At 46.9% G+C, this 19,320-nt stretch overlaps 1 protein-coding gene across 1 annotated transcript in view; it reads right to left on the reverse strand.

The window, feature by feature from the left end:
• tmem132a (transmembrane protein 132A) overlaps window positions 1–18,668 on the reverse strand; it is a 66,111-nt gene extending 47,443 nt beyond the window's left edge. The window contains 5 exon segments of the mRNA XM_069174907.1: window positions 15,781–15,943; window positions 16,050–16,280; window positions 16,361–16,581; window positions 16,740–16,934; window positions 18,617–18,668. Coding sequence (XP_069031008.1) covers window positions 15,781–15,943; window positions 16,050–16,280; window positions 16,361–16,581; window positions 16,740–16,934; window positions 18,617–18,668 — 862 coding nt within the window.
• Between the last annotated feature and the right edge of the window lie 652 nt (window positions 18,669–19,320).

Raw genomic sequence — 19,320 nt, forward strand, 5'->3', positions numbered from 1 at the left:
TGGTTTACCGTCGTCATGGTGACTGTAGCACCACAGCTCCAGAGATCAGAGCCTGAACCTCCAGACCAGTCGGGTTCCTGCTGGTTAAAATCTGGATGATGTCAGTCCACTGCTTCTTCACTCATTACAAACTGACAACACGCTGCAGCTCAGAGGTTTGAAGGAGAGGATCTGATTGGTCAGGGTCGGCTGTGACACACCTTCTAACCATCGACTCCTCCTACTTCACCAGATGCACCAAACTACCAAACCTGCAGAGCGCCGACCTACTTCAGTAGTTTGGTTCTTCTTCACCCCAACTCAAAGTGAGCCTCCATCTCCTCCCAGATCGCCGATCCGTCTCCAGGTGAATTCTGTATCAGCAGGTGTAAGTAGAAGACAAAGAGTCTCTGCATCACCACGGTAACGTACCCTGATGTCAGCTGGGAGTCCAATGAAGAGTAGTAAAGTTGTATTTGGTCTTTTGTGGAAGTGCGTTGATGTCTGAGGGCCCGTTGAGCTTCCATCTGGACGTCATCAACACCTGGATGGTACCTGAAGGAGGCATGAAGTCATCGGTCACACAGGAAACCATCATCACAGGAAACTGTTTCATCTGTCAGGGCAGAGCTAGAGCTCTTCCATTTAACAAAACTGCACATCGACAGATGGATGACTGATTGGATCAAGACGATAACTCTTCTTAAACTGAATTTGTGTCCACTCATCAAAAAAAGAAGACACATTGACGACAGCTGTTAGAGCTGTAAAACAGTAAAACTACAGCATGACAGGTAACTACAGAAGGTCACATGTCAGAGCAGGTAATTAAGGAAGGTCACATGTCAGAGCAGGTAACTAAGGAAGGTCACATGTCAGAGCAGGTAACTGAGGAAGGTCACATGTCAGAGCAGGTAATGAAGGAAGGTCACATGTCAGAGCAGGTAATTAAGGAAGGTCACATGTCAGAGCTGGTAACTGAGGAAGGTCACATGTCAGAGCAGGTAACTAAGGAAGGTCACATGTCAGAGCATGTAACTAAGGAAGGTCACATATCAGAGCAGGTAACTAAGGAAGGTCACATATCAGAGCAGGTAATTGAGGAAGGTCACATGTCAGAGCAGGTAACTACGGAAGGTCACATGTCAGAGCAGGTAACTAAGGAAGGTCACATGTCAGAGCAGGTAATTAAGGAAGGTCACATGTCAGAGCAGGTAACTAAGGAAGGTCACATGTTAGAGCTGGTAACTAAGGAAGGTCACATATCAGAGCAGGTAATTGAGGAAGGTCACATGTCAGAGCAGGTAACTAAGGAAGGTCACATATCAGAGCAGGTAACTAAGGAAGGTCACATGTCAGAGCAGGTAACTAAGGAAGGTCACATGTTAGAGCTGGTAACTAAGGAAGGTCACATATCAGAGCAGGTAATTGAGGAAGGTCACATGTCAGAGCAGGTAACTACGGAAGGTCACATGTCAGAGCAGGTAACTAAGGAAGGTCACATATCAGAGCAGGTAATTGAGGAAGGTCACATGTCAGAGCAGGTAACTACGGAAGGTCACATGTCAGAGCTGGTAACTAAGGAAGGTCAAATGTCAGAGCAGGTAATTAAGGAAGGTCACATGTCAGAGCTGGTAACTAAGGAAGGTCACATGTCAGAGCTGGTAACTAAGGAAGGTCACATATCAGAGCAGGTAACTGAGGAAGGTCACATGTCAGAGCAGGTAATTAAGGAAGGTCACATGTCAGAGCTGGTAACTAAGGAAGGTCACATGTCAGAGCAGGTAACTAAGGAAGGTCACATGTCAGAGTAGGTAACTACGGAAGGTCACATGTCAGAGCAGGTAACTAAGGAAGGTCACATGTCAGAGCAGGTAACTAAGGAAGGTCACATGTCAGAGTAGGTAACTACGGAAGGTCACATGTCAGAGCAGGTAACTAAGGAAGGTCACATGTCAGAGCAGGTAACTAAGGAAGGTCACATGTCAGAGCAGGTAACTACGGAAGGTCACATGTCAGAGCAGGTAACTAAGGAAGGTCACATGTCAGAGCAGGTAATTAAGGAAGGTCACATGTCAGAGCAGGTAACTACGGAAGGTCACATGTCAGAGCTGGTAACTAAGGAAGGTCAAATGTCAGAGCAGGTAATTAAGGAAGGTCACATGTCAGAGCTGGTAACTAAGGAAGGTCACATGTCAGAGCTGGTAACTAAGGAAGGTCACATATCAGAGCAGGTAACTAAGGAAGGTCACATGTCAGAGTAGGTAATTAAGGAAGGTCACATGTCAGAGCAGGTAACTACGGAAGGTCACATGTCAGAGCTGGTAACTAAGGAAGGTCACATGTCAGAGCTGGTAACTACGGAATGTCACATGTCAGAGCTGGTAACTAAGGAAGGTCAAATGTCAGAGCAGGTAATTAAGGAAGGTCACATGTCAGAGCTGGTAACTAAGGAAGGTCACATGTTAGAGCAGGTAACTAAGGAAGGTCACATGTCAGAGCAGGTAACTAAGGAAGGTCACATGTCAGAGCTGGTAACTGAGGAAGGTCACATGTCAGAGCAGGTAACTAAGGAAGGTCACATGTCAGAGCAGGTAACTAAGGAAGGTCACATGTCAGAGCTGGTAACTAAGGAAGGTCACATATCAGAGCAGGTAACTAAGGAAGGTCACATGTCAGAGTAGGTAATTAAGGAAGGTCACATGTCAGAGCAGGTAACTACGGAAGGTCACATGTCAGAGCTGGTAACTAAGGAAGGTCACATGTCAGAGCTGGTAACTACGGAAGGTCACATGTCAGAGCTGGTAACTAAGGAAGGTCAAATGTCAGAGTAGGTAATTAAGGAAGGTCACATGTCAGAGCTGGTAACTAAGGAAGGTCACATGTCAGAGCTGGTAACTAAGGAAGGTCACATATCAGAGCAGGTAACTAAGGAAGGTCACATATCAGAGCAGGTAATTGAGGAAGGTCACATGTCAGAGCAGGTAACTACGGAAGGTCACATGTCAGAGCAGGTAATTAAGGAAGGTCACATGTCAGAGCTGGTAACTAAGGAAGGTCACATGTCAGAGCAGGTAACTAAGGAAGGTCACATGTCAGAGCAGGTAACTACGGAAGGTCACATGTCAGAGCAGGTAACTAAGGAAGGTCACATGTCAGAGCAGGTAACTAAGGAAGGTCACATGTCAGAGCAGGTAATTAAGGAAGGTCACATGTCAGAGCAGGTAACTACGGAAGGTCACATGTCAGAGCTGGTAACTAAGGAAGGTCAAATGTCAGAGCAGGTAATTAAGGAAGGTCACATGTCAGAGCTGGTAACTAAGGAAGGTCACATGTCAGAGCTGGTAACTAAGTAAGGTCACATATCACAGCAGGTAACTAAGGAAGGTCACATGTCAGAGTAGGTAATTAAGGAAGGTCACATGTCAGAGCAGGTAATTAAGGAAGGTCACATGTCAGAGCAGGTAACTACGGAAGGTCACATGTCAGAGCTGGTAACTAAGGAAGGTCAAATTTCAGAGCAGGTAATTAAGGAAGGTCACATGTCAGAGCTGGTAACTAAGGAAGGTCACATGTCAGAGCTGGTAACTAAGGAAGGTCACATATCAGAGCAGGTAACTAAGGAAGGTCACATGTCAGAGTAGGTAATTAAGGAAGGTCACATGTCAGAGCAGGTAACTACGGAAGGTCACATGTCAGAGCTGGTAACTAAGGAAGGTCACATGTCAGAGCTGGTAACTAAGGAAGGTCACATGTCAGAGCAGGTAACTAAGGAAGGTCACATGTCAGAGTAGGTAACTACGGAAGGTCACATGTCAGAGCAGGTAACTAAGGAAGGTCACATGTCAGAGCAGGTAACTAAGGAAGGTCACATGTCAGAGCAGGTAACTACGGAAGGTCACATGTCAGAGCTGGTAACTAAGGAAGGTCACATGTCAGAGCAGGTAATTAAGGAAGGTCACATGTCAGAGCTGGTAACTAAGGAAGGTCACATGTTAGAGCAGGTAACTAAGGAAGGTCACATGTCAGAGCAGGTAACTAAGGAAGGTCACATGTCAGAGCTGGTAACTGAGGAAGGTCACATGTCAGAGCAGGTAACTAAGGAAGGTCACATGTCAGAGCAGGTAACTAAGGAAGGTCACATGTCAGAGCAGGTAATTAAGGAAGGTCACATGTCAGAGCAGGTAACTACGGAAGGTCACATGTCAGAGCTGGTAACTAAGGAAGGTCAAATGTCAGAGCAGGTAATTAAGGAAGGTCACATGTCAGAGCAGGTAATTGAGGAAGGTCACATGTCAGAGCAGGTAACTACGGAAGGTCACATGTCAGAGCAGGTAACTAAGGAAGGTCACATGTCAGAGCAGGTAATTAAGGAAGGTCACATGTCAGAGCAGGTAACTACGGAAGGTCACATGTCAGAGCTGGTAACTAAGGAAGGTCAAATGTCAGAGCAGGTAATTAAGGAAGGTCACATGTCAGAGCAGGTAATTGAGGAAGGTCACATGTCAGAGCAGGTAACTACGGAAGGTCACATGTCAGAGCTGGTAACTACGGAAGGTCACATGTCAGAGCTGGTAACTAAGGAAGGTCAAATGTCAGAGCAGGTAATTAAGGAAGGTCACATGTCAGAGCTGGTAACTAAGGAAGGTCACATGTCAGAGCTGGTAACTACGGAAGGTCACATGTCAGAGCAGGTAACTAAGGAAGGTCACATGTCAGAGCAGGTAATTAAGGAAGGTCACATGTCAGAGCAGGTAACTACGGAAGGTCACATGTCAGAGCTGGTAACTAAGGAAGGTCAAATGTCAGAGCAGGTAATTAAGGAAGGTCACATGTCAGAGCAGGTAATTGAGGAAGGTCACATGTCAGAGCAGGTAACTACGGAAGGTCACATGTCAGAGCAGGTAACTAAGGAAGGTCACATGTCAGAGCAGGTAATTAAGGAAGGTCACATGTCAGAGCAGGTAACTAAGGAAGGTCACATGTCAGAGCTGGTAACTAAGGAAGGTCACATGTCAGAGCTGGTAACTAAGGAAGGTCACATGTCAGAGCTGGTAACTAAGGAAGATCACATATTAGAGCAGGTAACTAAGGAAGGTCACATGTCAGAGTAGGTAATTAAGGAAGGTCACATGTCAGAGCAGGTAACTACGGAAGGTCACATGTCAGAGCTGGTAACTAAGGAAGGTCACATGTCAGAGCTGGTAACTACGGAAGGTCACATGTCAGAGCTGGTAACTAAGGAAGGTCAAATGTCAGAGCAGGTAATTAAGGAAGGTCACATGTCAGAGCTGGTAACTAAGGAAGGTCACATGTCAGAGCTGGTAACTAAGGAAGGTCACATATCAGAGCAGGTAACTAAGGAAGGTCACATATCAGAGCAGGTAATTGAGGAAGGTCACATGTCAGAGCAGGTAACTACGGAAGGTCACATGTCAGAGCAGGTAATTAAGGAAGGTCACATGTCAGAGCAGGTAACTAAGGAAGGTCACATGTCAGAGCAGGTAACTACGGAAGGTCACATGTCAGAGCAGGTAACTAAGGAAGGTCACATGTCAGAGCAGGTAATTAAGGAAGGTCACATGTCAGAGCAGGTAACTACGGAAGGTCACATGTCAGAGCTGGTAACTAAGGAAGGTCAAATGTCAGAGCAGGTAATTAAGGAAGGTCACATGTCAGAGCTGGTAACTAAGGAAGGTCACATGTCAGAGCTGGTAACTAAGTAAGGTCACATATCACAGCAGGTAACTAAGGAAGGTCACATGTCAGAGTAGGTAATTAAGGAAGGTCACATGTCAGAGCAGGTAATTAAGGAAGGTCACATGTCAGAGCAGGTAACTACGGAAGGTCACATGTCAGAACTGGTAACTAAGGAAGGTCAAATGTCAGAGCAGGTAATTAAGGAAGGTCACATGTCAGAGCTGGTAACTAAGGAAGGTCACATGTCAGAGCTGGTAACTAAGGAAGGTCACATGTCAGAGCAGGTAACTACGGAAGGTCACATGTCAGAGCTGGTAACTAAGGAAGGTCACATGTCAGAGCTGGTAACTAAGGAAGGTCACATGTCAAAGCTGGTAACTGAGGAAGGTCACATGTCAGAGCAGGTAACTAAGGAAGGTCACATGTCAGAGCTGGTAACTAAGGAAGGTCACATGTCAGAGCAGGTAATTAAGGAAGGTCACATGTCAGAGCAGGTAATTAAGGAAGGTCACATGTCAGAGCAGGTAACTAAGGAAGGTCACATGTCAGAGCAGGTAACTAAGGAAGGTCACATGTCAGAGCTGGTAACTAAGGAAGGTCACATGTCAGAGCAGGTAACTAAGGAAGGTCACATATCAGAGCAGGTAATTGAGGAAGGTCACATGTCAGAGCAGGTAACTACGGAAGGTCACATGTCAGAGCTGGTAACTAAGGAAGGTCAAATGTCAGAGCAGGTAATTAAGGAAGGTCACATGTCAGAGCTGGTAACTAAGGAAGGTCACATGTCAGAGCTGGTAACTAAGGAAGGTCACATATCAGAGCAGGTAACTAAGGAAGGTCACATGTCAGAGTAGGTAATTACGGAAGGTCACATGTCAGAGCAGGTAACTACGGAAGGTCACATGTCAGAGCTGGTAACTAAGGAAGGTCAAATGTCAGAGCAGGTAATTAAGGAAGGTCACATGTCAGAGCTGGTAACTAAGGAAGGTCACATGTCAGAGCTGGTAACTAAGGAAGGTCACATGTCAGAGCTGGTAACTAAGGAAGGTCACATATCAGAGCAGGTAACTAAGGAAGGTCACATGTCAGAGCTGGTAACTGAGGAAGGTCACATGTCAGAGCTGGTAACTGAGGAAGGTCACATGTCAGAGCAGGTAACTAAGGAAGGTCACATGTCAGAGCAGGTAACTAAGGAAGGTCACATGTCAGAGCAGGTAACTACGGAAGGTCACATGTCAGAGCAGGTAATTGAGGAAGGTCACATGTCAGAGCAGGTAACTACGGAAGGTCACATGTCAGAGCAGGTAACTAAGGAAGGTCACATGTCAGAGCAGGTAACTAAGGAAGGTCACATGTCAGAGCAGGTAACTAAGGAAGGTCACATGTCAGAGCAGGTAACTAAGGAAGGTCACATGTCAGAGCAGGTAACTACGGAAGGTCACATGTCAGAGCAGGTAACTAAGGAAGGTCACATGTCAGAGCAGGTAATTAAGGAAGGTCACATGTCAGAGCTGGTAACTAAGGAAGGTCACATGTCAGAGCAGGTAATTAAGGAAGGTCACATGTCAGAGCTGGTAACTAAGGAAGGTCACATGTCAGAGCTGGTAACTGAGGAAGGTCACATGTCAGAGTAGGTAATTAAGGAAGGTCACATGTCAGAGCAGGTAACTACGGAAGGTCACATGTCAGAGCTGGTAACTAAGGAAGGTCACATGTCAGAGCTGGTAACTACGGAAGGTCACATGTCAGAGCTGGTAACTAAGGAAGGTCAAATGTCAGAGCAGGTAATTAAGGAAGGTCACATGTCAGAGCTGGTAACTAAGGAAGGTCACATGTTAGAGCAGGTAACTAAGGAAGGTCACATGTCAGAGCAGGTAACTAAGGAAGGTCACATGTCAGAGCTGGTAACTGAGGAAGGTCACGTGTCAGAGCAGGTAACTAAGGAAGGTCACATGTCAGAGCAGGTAACTAAGGAAGGTCACATATCAGAGCAGGTAATTGAGGAAGGTCACATGTCAGAGCTGGTAACTAAGTAAGGTCACATATCACAGCAGGTAACTAAGGAAGGTCACATGTCAGAGTAGGTAATTAAGGAAGGTCACATGTCAGAGCAGGTAATTAAGGAAGGTCACATGTCAGAGCAGGTAACTACGGAAGGTCACATGTCAGAACTGGTAACTAAGGAAGGTCAAATGTCAGAGCAGGTAATTAAGGAAGGTCACATGTCAGAGCTGGTAACTAAGGAAGGTCACATGTCAGAGCTGGTAACTAAGGAAGGTCACATGTCAGAGCAGGTAACTACGGAAGGTCACATGTCAGAGCTGGTAACTAAGGAAGGTCACATGTCAGAGCTGGTAACTAAGGAAGGTCACATGTCAAAGCTGGTAACTGAGGAAGGTCACATGTCAGAGCAGGTAACTAAGGAAGGTCACATGTCAGAGCTGGTAACTAAGGAAGGTCACATGTCAGAGCAGGTAATTAAGGAAGGTCACATGTCAGAGCAGGTAATTAAGGAAGGTCACATGTCAGAGCAGGTAACTAAGGAAGGTCACATGTCAGAGCAGGTAACTAAGGAAGGTCACATGTCAGAGCTGGTAACTAAGGAAGGTCACATGTCAGAGCAGGTAACTAAGGAAGGTCACATATCAGAGCAGGTAATTGAGGAAGGTCACATGTCAGAGCAGGTAACTACGGAAGGTCACATGTCAGAGCTGGTAACTAAGGAAGGTCAAATGTCAGAGCAGGTAATTAAGGAAGGTCACATGTCAGAGCTGGTAACTAAGGAAGGTCACATGTCAGAGCTGGTAACTAAGGAAGGTCACATATCAGAGCAGGTAACTAAGGAAGGTCACATGTCAGAGTAGGTAATTACGGAAGGTCACATGTCAGAGCAGGTAACTACGGAAGGTCACATGTCAGAGCTGGTAACTAAGGAAGGTCAAATGTCAGAGCAGGTAATTAAGGAAGGTCACATGTCAGAGCTGGTAACTAAGGAAGGTCACATGTCAGAGCTGGTAACTAAGGAAGGTCACATGTCAGAGCTGGTAACTAAGGAAGGTCACATATCAGAGCAGGTAACTAAGGAAGGTCACATGTCAGAGCTGGTAACTGAGGAAGGTCACATGTCAGAGCTGGTAACTGAGGAAGGTCACATGTCAGAGCAGGTAACTAAGGAAGGTCACATGTCAGAGCAGGTAACTAAGGAAGGTCACATGTCAGAGCAGGTAACTACGGAAGGTCACATGTCAGAGCAGGTAATTGAGGAAGGTCACATGTCAGAGCAGGTAACTACGGAAGGTCACATGTCAGAGCAGGTAACTAAGGAAGGTCACATGTCAGAGCAGGTAACTAAGGAAGGTCACATGTCAGAGCAGGTAACTAAGGAAGGTCACATGTCAGAGCAGGTAACTAAGGAAGGTCACATGTCAGAGCAGGTAACTACGGAAGGTCACATGTCAGAGCAGGTAACTAAGGAAGGTCACATGTCAGAGCAGGTAATTAAGGAAGGTCACATGTCAGAGCTGGTAACTAAGGAAGGTCACATGTCAGAGCAGGTAATTAAGGAAGGTCACATGTCAGAGCTGGTAACTAAGGAAGGTCACATGTCAGAGCTGGTAACTGAGGAAGGTCACATGTCAGAGTAGGTAATTAAGGAAGGTCACATGTCAGAGCAGGTAACTACGGAAGGTCACATGTCAGAGCTGGTAACTAAGGAAGGTCACATGTCAGAGCTGGTAACTACGGAAGGTCACATGTCAGAGCTGGTAACTAAGGAAGGTCAAATGTCAGAGCAGGTAATTAAGGAAGGTCACATGTCAGAGCTGGTAACTAAGGAAGGTCACATGTTAGAGCAGGTAACTAAGGAAGGTCACATGTCAGAGCAGGTAACTAAGGAAGGTCACATGTCAGAGCTGGTAACTGAGGAAGGTCACGTGTCAGAGCAGGTAACTAAGGAAGGTCACATGTCAGAGCAGGTAACTAAGGAAGGTCACATATCAGAGCAGGTAATTGAGGAAGGTCACATGTCAGAGCAGGTAACTACGGAAGGTCACATGTCAGAGCAGGTAACTAAGGAAGGTCACATGTCAGAGCAGGTAATTAAGGAAGGTCACATGTCAGAGCAGGTAACTACGGAAGGTCACATGTCAGAGCTGGTAACTAAGGAAGGTCAAATGTCAGAGCAGGTAATTAAGGAAGGTCACATGTCAGAGCAGGTAATTGAGGAAGGTCACATGTCAGAGCAGGTAACTACGGAAGGTCACATGTCAGAGCAGGTAACTAAGGAAGGTCACATGTCAGAGCAGGTAATTAAGGAAGGTCACATGTCAGAGCAGGTAACTAAGGAAGGTCACATGTCAGAGCTGGTAACTAAGGAAGGTCACATGTCAGAGCTGGTAACTAAGGAAGGTCACATATCAGAGCAGGTAACTAAGGAAGGTCACATGTCAGAGTAGGTAATTAAGGAAGGTCACATGTCAGAGCAGGTAACTACGGAAGGTCACATGTCAGAGCTGGTAACTAAGGAAGGTCACATGTCAGAGCTGGTAACTACAGAAGGTCACATGTCAGAGCTGGTAACTAAGGAAGGTCAAATGTCAGAGCAGGTAATTAAGGAAGGTCACATGTCAGAGCTGGTAACTAAGGAAGGTCACATGTCAGAGCTGGTAACTAAGGAAGGTCACATATCAGAGCAGGTAACTAAGGAAGGTCACATATCAGAGCAGGTAATTGAGGAAGGTCACATGTCAGAGCAGGTAACTACGGAAGGTCACATGTCAGAGCAGGTAATTAAGGAAGGTCACATGTCAGAGCAGGTAACTAAGGAAGGTCACATGTCAGAGCAGGTAACTACGGACGGTCACATGTCAGAGCAGGTAACTAAGGAAGGTCACATGTCAGAGCAGGTAACTAAGGAAGGTCACATGTCAGAGCAGGTAATTAAGGAAGGTCACATGTCAGAGCAGGTAACTACGGAAGGTCACATGTCAGAGCTGGTAACTAAGGAAGGTCAAATGTCAGAGCAGGTAATTAAGGAAGGTCACATGTCAGAGCTGGTAACTAAGGAAGGTCACATGTCACAGCAGGTAACTAAGGAAGGTCACATGTCAGAGTAGGTAATTAAGGAAGGTCACATGTCAGAGCAGGTAATTAAGGAAGGTCACATGTCAGAGCAGGTAACTACGGAAGGTCACATGTCAGAGCTGGTAACTAAGGAAGGTCAAATGTCAGAGCAGGTAATTAAGGAAGGTCACATGTCAGAGCTGGTAACTAAGGAAGGTCACATGTCAGAGCTGGTAACTAAGGAAGGTCACATATCAGAGCAGGTAACTAAGGAAGGTCACATGTCAGAGTAGGTAATTAAGGAAGGTCACATGTCAGAGCAGGTAACTACGGAAGGTCACATGTCAGAGCTGGTAACTAAGGAAGGTCACATGTCAGAGCTGGTAACTACGGAAGGTCACATGTCAGAGCTGGTAACTAAGGAAGGTCACATGTCAGAGCAGGTAACTAAGGAAGGTCACATGTCAGAGCAGGTAACTAAGAAGGTCACATGTCAGAGCTGGTAACTGAGGAAGGTCACATGTCAGAGCAGGTAACTAAGGAAGGTCACATATCAGAGCAGGTAATTGAGGAAGGTCACATGTCAGAGCAGGTAACTACGGAAGGTCACATGTCAGAGCAGGTAACTAAGGAAGGTCACATGTCAGAGCAGGTAATTAAGGAAGGTCACATGTCAGAGCAGGTAACTACGGAAGGTCACATGTCAGAGCTGGTAACTAAGGAAGGTCACATATCAGAGCAGGTAACTAAGGAAGGTCACATGTCAGAGTAGGTAATTAAGGAAGGTCACATGTCAGAGCAGGTAACTACGGAAGGTCACATGTCAGAGCTGGTAACTAAGGAAGGTCACATGTCAGAGCTGGTAACTACGGAAGGTCACATGTCAGAGCTGGTAACTAAGGAAGGTCAAATGTCAGAGCAGGTAATTAAGGAAGGTCACATGTCAGAGCAGGTAACTAAGGAAGGTCACATGTCAGAGCAGGTAATTAAGGAAGGTCACATGTCAGAGCAGGTAACTACGGAAGGTCACATGTCAGAGCTGGTAACTAAGGAAGGTCAAATGTCAGAGCAGGTAATTAAGGAAGGTCACATGTCAGAGCAGGTAATTGAGGAAGGTCACATGTCAGAGCAGGTAACTACGGAAGGTCACATGTCAGAGCAGGTAACTAAGGAAGGTCACATGTCAGAGCAGGTAATTAAGGAAGGTCACATGTCAGAGCAGGTAACTAAGGAAGGTCACATGTCAGAGCTGGTAACTAAGGAAGGTCACATGTCAGAGCTGGTAACTAAGGAAGGTCACATATCAGAGCAGGTAACTAAGGAAGGTCACATGTCAGAGTAGGTAATTAAGGAAGGTCACATGTCAGAGCAGGTAACTACGGAAGGTCACATGTCAGAGCTGGTAACTAAGGAAGGTCACATGTCAGAGCTGGTAACTACGGAAGGTCACATGTCAGAGCTGGTAACTAAGGAAGGTCAAATGTCAGAGCAGGTAATTAAGGAAGGTCACATGTCAGAGCTGGTAACTAAGGAAGGTCACATATCAGAGCAGGTAACTAAGGAAGGTCACATATCAGAGCAGGTAATTGAGGAAGGTCACATGTCAGAGCAGGTAACTACGGAAGGTCACATGTCAGAGCAGGTAAATAAGGAAGGTCACATGTCAGAGCAGGTAACTAAGGAAGGTCACATGTCAGAGCAGGTAACTACGGACGGTCACATGTCAGAGCAGGTAACTAAGGAAGGTCACATGTCAGAGCAGGTAACTAAGGAAGGTCACATGTCAGAGCAGGTAATTAAGGAAGGTCACATGTCAGAGCAGGTAACTACGGAAGGTCACATGTCAGAGCTGGTAACTAAGGAAGGTCAAATGTCAGAGCAGGTAATTAAGGAAGGTCACATGTCAGAGCTGGTAACTAAGGAAGGTCACATGTCACAGCAGGTAACTAAGGAAGGTCACATGTCAGAGTAGGTAATTAAGGAAGGTCACATGTCAGAGCAGGTAATTAAGGAAGGTCACATGTCAGAGCAGGTAACTACGGAAGGTCACATGTCAGAGCTGGTAACTAAGGAAGGTCAAATGTCAGAGCAGGTAATTAAGGAAGGTCACATGTCAGAGCTGGTAACTAAGGAAGGTCACATGTCAGAGCTGGTAACTAAGGAAGGTCACATATCAGAGCAGGTAACTAAGGAAGGTCACATGTCAGAGTAGGTAATTAAGGAAGGTCACATGTCAGAGCAGGTAACTACGGAAGGTCACATGTCAGAGCTGGTAACTAAGGAAGGTCACATGTCAGAGCTGGTAACTACGGAAGGTCACATGTCAGAGCTGGTAACTAAGGAAGGTCACATGTCAGAGCAGGTAACTAAGGAAGGTCACATGTCAGAGCAGGTAACTAAGAAGGTCACATGTCAGAGCTGGTAACTGAGGAAGGTCACATGTCAGAGCAGGTAACTAAGGAAGGTCACATATCAGAGCAGGTAATTGAGGAAGGTCACATGTCAGAGCAGGTAACTACGGAAGGTCACATGTCAGAGCAGGTAACTAAGGAAGGTCACATGTCAGAGCAGGTAATTAAGGAAGGTCACATGTCAGAGCAGGTAACTACGGAAGGTCACATGTCAGAGCTGGTAACTAAGGAAGGTCACATATCAGAGCAGGTAACTAAGGAAGGTCACATGTCAGAGTAGGTAATTAAGGAAGGTCACATGTCAGAGCAGGTAACTACGGAAGGTCACATGTCAGAGCTGGTAACTAAGGAAGGTCACATGTCAGAGCTGGTAACTACGGAAGGTCACATGTCAGAGCTGGTAACTAAGGAAGGTCAAATGTCAGAGCAGGTAATTAAGGAAGGTCACATGTCAGAGCTGGTAACTAAGGAAGGTCACATGTCAGAGCAGGTAACTAAGGAAGGTCACATGTCAGAGCTGGTAACTAAGGAAGGTCACATGTCAGAGCAGGTAACTAAGGAAGGTCACATGTCAGAGCTGGTAACTAAGGAAGGTCACATGTCAGAGCTGGTAACTAAGGAAGGTCACATGTCAGAGCTGGTAACTAAGGAAGGTCACATGTCAGAGCTGGTAACTGAGGAAGGTCACATGTCAGAGCAGGTAACTAAGGAAGGTCACATGTCAGAGCTGGTAACTAAGGAAGGTCACATGTCAGAGCAGGTAACTAAGGAAGGTCACATGTCAGAGCTGGTAACTAAGGAAGGTCACATGTCAGAGCAGGTAACTACGGAAGGTCACATGTCAGAGCTGGTAACTAAGGAAGGTCAAATGTCAGAGCAGGTAATTAAGGAAGGTCACATGTCAGAGCTGGTAACTAAGGAAGGTCACATATCAGAGCAGGTAATTGAGGAAGGTCACATGTCAGAGCAGGTAACTACGGAAGGTCACATGTCAGAGCAGGTAACTAAGGAAGGTCACATGTCAGAGCAGGTAATTAAGGAAGGTCACATGTCAGAGCAGGTAACTAAGGAAGGTCACATGTCAGAGCTGGTAACTAAGGAAGGTCACATGTCAGAGCTGGTAACTAAGGAAGGTCACATGTCAGAGCAGGTAACTACGGAAGGTCACATGTCAGAGCAGGTAACTAAGGAAGGTCACATGTAATAGCAGGTAACTATGGAAGGTCACATGTCAGAGCAGGTAATTAAGGAAGGTCACATGTCAGAGCAGGTAACTAAGGAAGGTCACATGTCAGAGCTGGTAACTGAGGAAGGTCACATGTCAGAGCAGGTAACTAAGGAAGGTCACATGTCAGAGCAGGTAACTAAGGAAGGTCACATGTCAGAGCTGGTAACTGAGGAAGGTCACATGTCAGAGCAGGTAACTACGGAAGGTCACATGTCAGAGCAGGTAACTAAGGAAGGTCACATGTCAGAGCTGGTAACTGAGGAAGGTCACATGTCAGAGCAGGTAATTAAGGAAGGTCACATGTCAGAGCAGGTAACTACGGAAGGTCACATGTCAGAGCTGGTAACTAAGGAAGGTCAAATGTCAGAGCTGGTAACTAAGGAAGGTCACATGTCAGAGCTGGTAACTAAGGAAGGTCAAATGTCAGAGCAGGTAATTAAGGAAGGTCACATGTCAGAGCTGGTAACTAAGGAAGGTCACATATCAGAGCAGGTAATTGAGGAAGGTCACATGTCAGAGCAGGTAACTACGGAAGGTCACATGTCAGAGCAGGTAACTAAGGAAGGTCACATGTCAGAGCAGGTAATTAAGGAAGGTCACATGTCAGAGCTGGTAACTGAGGAAGGTCACATGTCAGAGCAGGTAACTAAGGAAGGTCACATGTCAGAGCAGGTAACTAAGGAAGGTCACATGTCAGAGCTGGTAACTGAGGAAGGTCACATGTCAGAGCAGGTAATTAAGGAAGGTCACATGTCAGAGCAGGTAACTAAGGAAGGTCACATGTCAGAGCTGGTAACTACGGAAGGTCACATGTCAGAGCTGGTAACTAAGGAAGGTCAAATGTCAGAGCTGGTAACTAAGGAAGGTCACATGTCAGAGCTGGTAACTAAGGAAGGTCAAATGTCAGAGCAGGTAATTAAGGAAGGTCACATGTCAGAGCTGGTAACTAAGGAAGGTCACATATCAGAGCAGGTAATTGAGGAAGGTCACATGTCAGAGCAGGTAACTACGGAAGGTCACATGTCAGAGCAGGTAACTAAGGAAGGTCACATGTCAGAGCAGGTAATTAAGGAAGGTCACATGTCAGAGCAGGTAACTAAGGAAGGTCACATGTCAGAGCTGGTAACTAAGGAAGGTCACATGTCAGAGCTGGTAACTAAGGAAGGTCACATGTCAGAGCAGGTAACTACGGAAGGTCACATGTCAGAGCAGGTAACTAAGGAAGGTCACATGTAATAGCAGGTAACTATGGAAGGTCACATGTCAGAGCAGGTAACTAAGGAAGGTCACACGTCAGAGTATTTATCACGTATTGCCTATGAAGGGTACTCAAACTACAAATTAAAGAACAAACTTTTTGACTTTACCTTAGTGAAGGAGAAACTGCTTGCTGACTGTTACCATGGTGATGACGGCCTCGTCGGCGCTCCCGCCCGTTCACCCGGTGACGGGCGTGTATATTACCGTACCATCTGTCCAGTTCCTGATGTGATTGGCTGGCGTGCTGATCCATGAACCAATCAGTGGGTAGCGTCATGGTTACCACACACAGTCCAAGAGGAGGCTGGGAAACAAGAGAGGGACGGACTGATGAAGACAGAGGGACAGACAGGAAGAACCGTCCTCACATGATGATGACAGAGACGGACAGGAAGAAGAACCGTCCTCACCTGGATGACGCAGGACGCCCTCTGCTCCTCCGTCTCCCTGAAAGCGTGCAGGCTGATGCAGGTCCTGGTCCTGAGGTCCCCTCGTCTGTGGAAAAGCGCCCTCACCCTGAACCTCTCCTGCCCCCCCCCATCCCTCTCCCTCTCCACATAGTGTGAGAAGAGGGAGGCAGAAAGGGTGGGGGACAGGCGTGAGGACGGGGAGGACACCGGGAGGACTGGCTCTGATATGAGCTGTGGATGGAGACAGACGTACAGATCAAAGACTGACACCAGTAGGAAACTCTGTCAGAGGTGATCTCTGCTCCTCCTACCTGAGTCACAGAGTACGGACCAAACGAAGCCTGGAGGCCCGGGGGCGGAGCCCAGCCGAGGGGGGGCAGCATGAAGACGTTCTGGGAGGAGGTGAAGGGGCTGGAGTTGGAGAACAGAGGACCCAGATCGGCCTGGGACAGAGGCAGGAACCGCCAGGGAGGAGGGACCACCGACATCTGGACTGGCAGGGAGAGAGGAGGCTGCAGGAGGGATGGAGGGACTGGGAGGAGCCACAGAGGGGGTGGAGTCATGTTAGAAGGTCATAAAGACACACATCTTCTTCCACAATGACTTAAAGTGTAACTGCTGTGATCTTCTGCTGGCGTATAACATGTTGGAGAGAAGCTGAAGAAACAACAGTGTTCACTGAGAAACTACAGCATTCTGTTAGAAACAGGAAGTCAGTCAGAGACATGATGATGATGATGGTGATGATGGTGATGATGATGATGATGATGGTGGTGATGGTGATGCTGATGACGATGATAATGATGGTGATGATGATGGCGATGATGATGATGATGGTGATGTTGATGGAATATTCCTCATCACGGGGGACGGTCCTCTTCCCACCTGTAATCTGTGTTTGACGTATCTGTGTTTCAGCTCTGAGGAGCTGCAGATGTCATGTGACCTACTTTTTAAATGAATATCTTTGAACCACGTCAGACAATAAAAATAGTTTTTAAAACACATTCAGAGTTTCTTTAAAGAAAAAAGGTGAAAACAGAAAAACGACCAGAGGAACAGCAACAGGAAGTGACCAGCTCTACATGATCTCTGACCTCTGACATCTCTCAGTGGATGTCCTCACACCACCTGGAAATCAACCTCCACAAGACCGAACTGCTCTTCCTTCCAGGGAAAGACTCTCCCACCCTCGACCTGACTACTACTTTCAACAACTCTGTTATCCCGACCCTGACTGATAAGAACCTCGGAGACACTCGACAGTCAACTCTCTCTTACTGCCAACATCACTGCAACAACAAGTTCCTTTCTGCTCCGTTCCAACCTTACATCCCAGCCCCTCCCTCCACTCTGCTTCTACCAATCAGCTTGTTGCTCCTCACTGAGTTAAACACTCTACAAAATCATGACTGTTTGCTGTCCTGGCTCCTAAATGGTAGAATGAGCTCCCCACCAACATCAGGACAGCAGAAACTCTGAACATCTTCCACTACAAACTAAAAACACACCTCTTCAGACTTTACCTTGAACAGTAGAACTTTAGTATCTTAACATGGAACTTACTGATAGAACTTTGTAGTTTGGCTTTCTGGAAGAAATTGTATTTTCTTGATTCTTGTTGTTCTGGGTTTTGTACCCTCATGGTTAAAATGTACAATGTTTCAAAAAATAAAGTGAACACTTAAACAACTCAATGTAACTCCAATCAATCCCACTTCTGTGAAATCAAGCTGTCCAGTTTGGATCAACACTGATTGTGGATCAGTTTCACCTGCTGTTGTACAAATGGAACAAACAGGTGGAAATGAGGCAATTATCAAGACAACCCTATAAAGGAACGGTTCTGCAGGTGGTGACCACAGACCGTTTCTCTGTCCTCGTCCTTTCTGGATGATTGTTGGTCCCTTTTGCATTTTGCCAGTGTCCTCACCACTAGAGGGAGCATGAGGTGTCTCCAACCCACAGAAGTTGTTCAGGTAGTGCAGCTCATCCAGGATGGCACATCAATGCACGCTGTGGCAAGAAGGTTTGCTGTGTCTGTCAGCACAGTGTCAAGAGGACGGAGGACATACCGGGAGACGGGCCGGTCCACCAGGAGATGTGGAGGGGGCCGTAGGAGGACAACAACCCGGCAGCGGGACCGCTATCTGCTCCTTTGTGCAAGGAGGAACAGGAGGAGCGCTGCCAGAGCCCTACAAAATGACCACTAATGTGCATGTTTCTGCTCAAACTGTCAGAAACAGACTCCATGAGGGCGGTACGAGGACCCGACGTCCACAAGTGGGGTCTGTGCTCACAGCCCAACACCGTGCGGGGCGATCGGACTTTGCCGGAGAACACCGAGATCGGCAGCTTCTCCGTCGGCGTCCTGCGGTCTTCACGGATGAGAGCAGGTTCCCACTGAGCACATGTGACAGACGTGACGGAGTCTGGAGACGCCGTGGAGAACGTTCTGCTGCCTGCAACATCCTCCAGCGGGACCGGGTCGGCGGCGGGTCAGCGACGGTCTGGGGAGGCGTTTATTCGGAGGGCAGCGCAGCCCTCCGTGGGCTAGCCAGAGGTACCCTGACTGCCATTAGGTCCCGGGATGAGATCCTCAGACCCGTTGAAGACCATCTGCTAGTGCAGAGGGTCCTGGGTTCTTCTGATGCAGGACAATGCTCGGCCTCATGTGGCTGGAGTGTGTCAGCAGTTCCTGCACGATGAAGGCATCGATGCTACGGACCAGCCTGCCCGTCCCCCAGACCTGAATCCAATCCAGCACATCTGGGACATCGCGTCTCGTTCCGTCCGCCGACGCCACGTCCACCGCAGACTGTCCGGGAGTGGACCGATGCTTTGATCCAGGTCTGGGAGGAGATCCTTCAGGAGAACATCCGTGGTCTCATCAGGAAAATGCCCAGGCGTTGTAGGGAGTGATACAGGCACGTGGAGGACACACACACTACTGAGACTCATTTGGACTTGTCTTCAGGAATTTCCACAGAAGTTGGATCAGCCTGTGATCTGATTTTTACACTTTTATTTTGAGTATGATTCTGAATCCAGACCTCCATGGATAATGATTTTGATTTCCAAATCAAAAACGAAAAAAAATCACATGTACATAAGTATTCACAGCCTTTGTCATTACACTCAAAATTTAGCTCAGGTGCATCCTGTTTCCACTGATCATCCTTGAGATGTTTCTGCAACTTGATTGGAGTCCACCTGTGGTAAATTCAGTTGATTGGACATGATTTGGAAAGGCGCACACCGTCTATATAAG

This window comes from Embiotoca jacksoni, unplaced genomic scaffold (assembly GCF_022577435.1).
Source record: "Embiotoca jacksoni isolate LCO1_2020_lvr unplaced genomic scaffold, fEmbJac1.0.p SCAF_103, whole genome shotgun sequence".
Classification (NCBI taxonomy): domain Eukaryota; kingdom Metazoa; phylum Chordata; class Actinopteri; family Embiotocidae; genus Embiotoca; species Embiotoca jacksoni.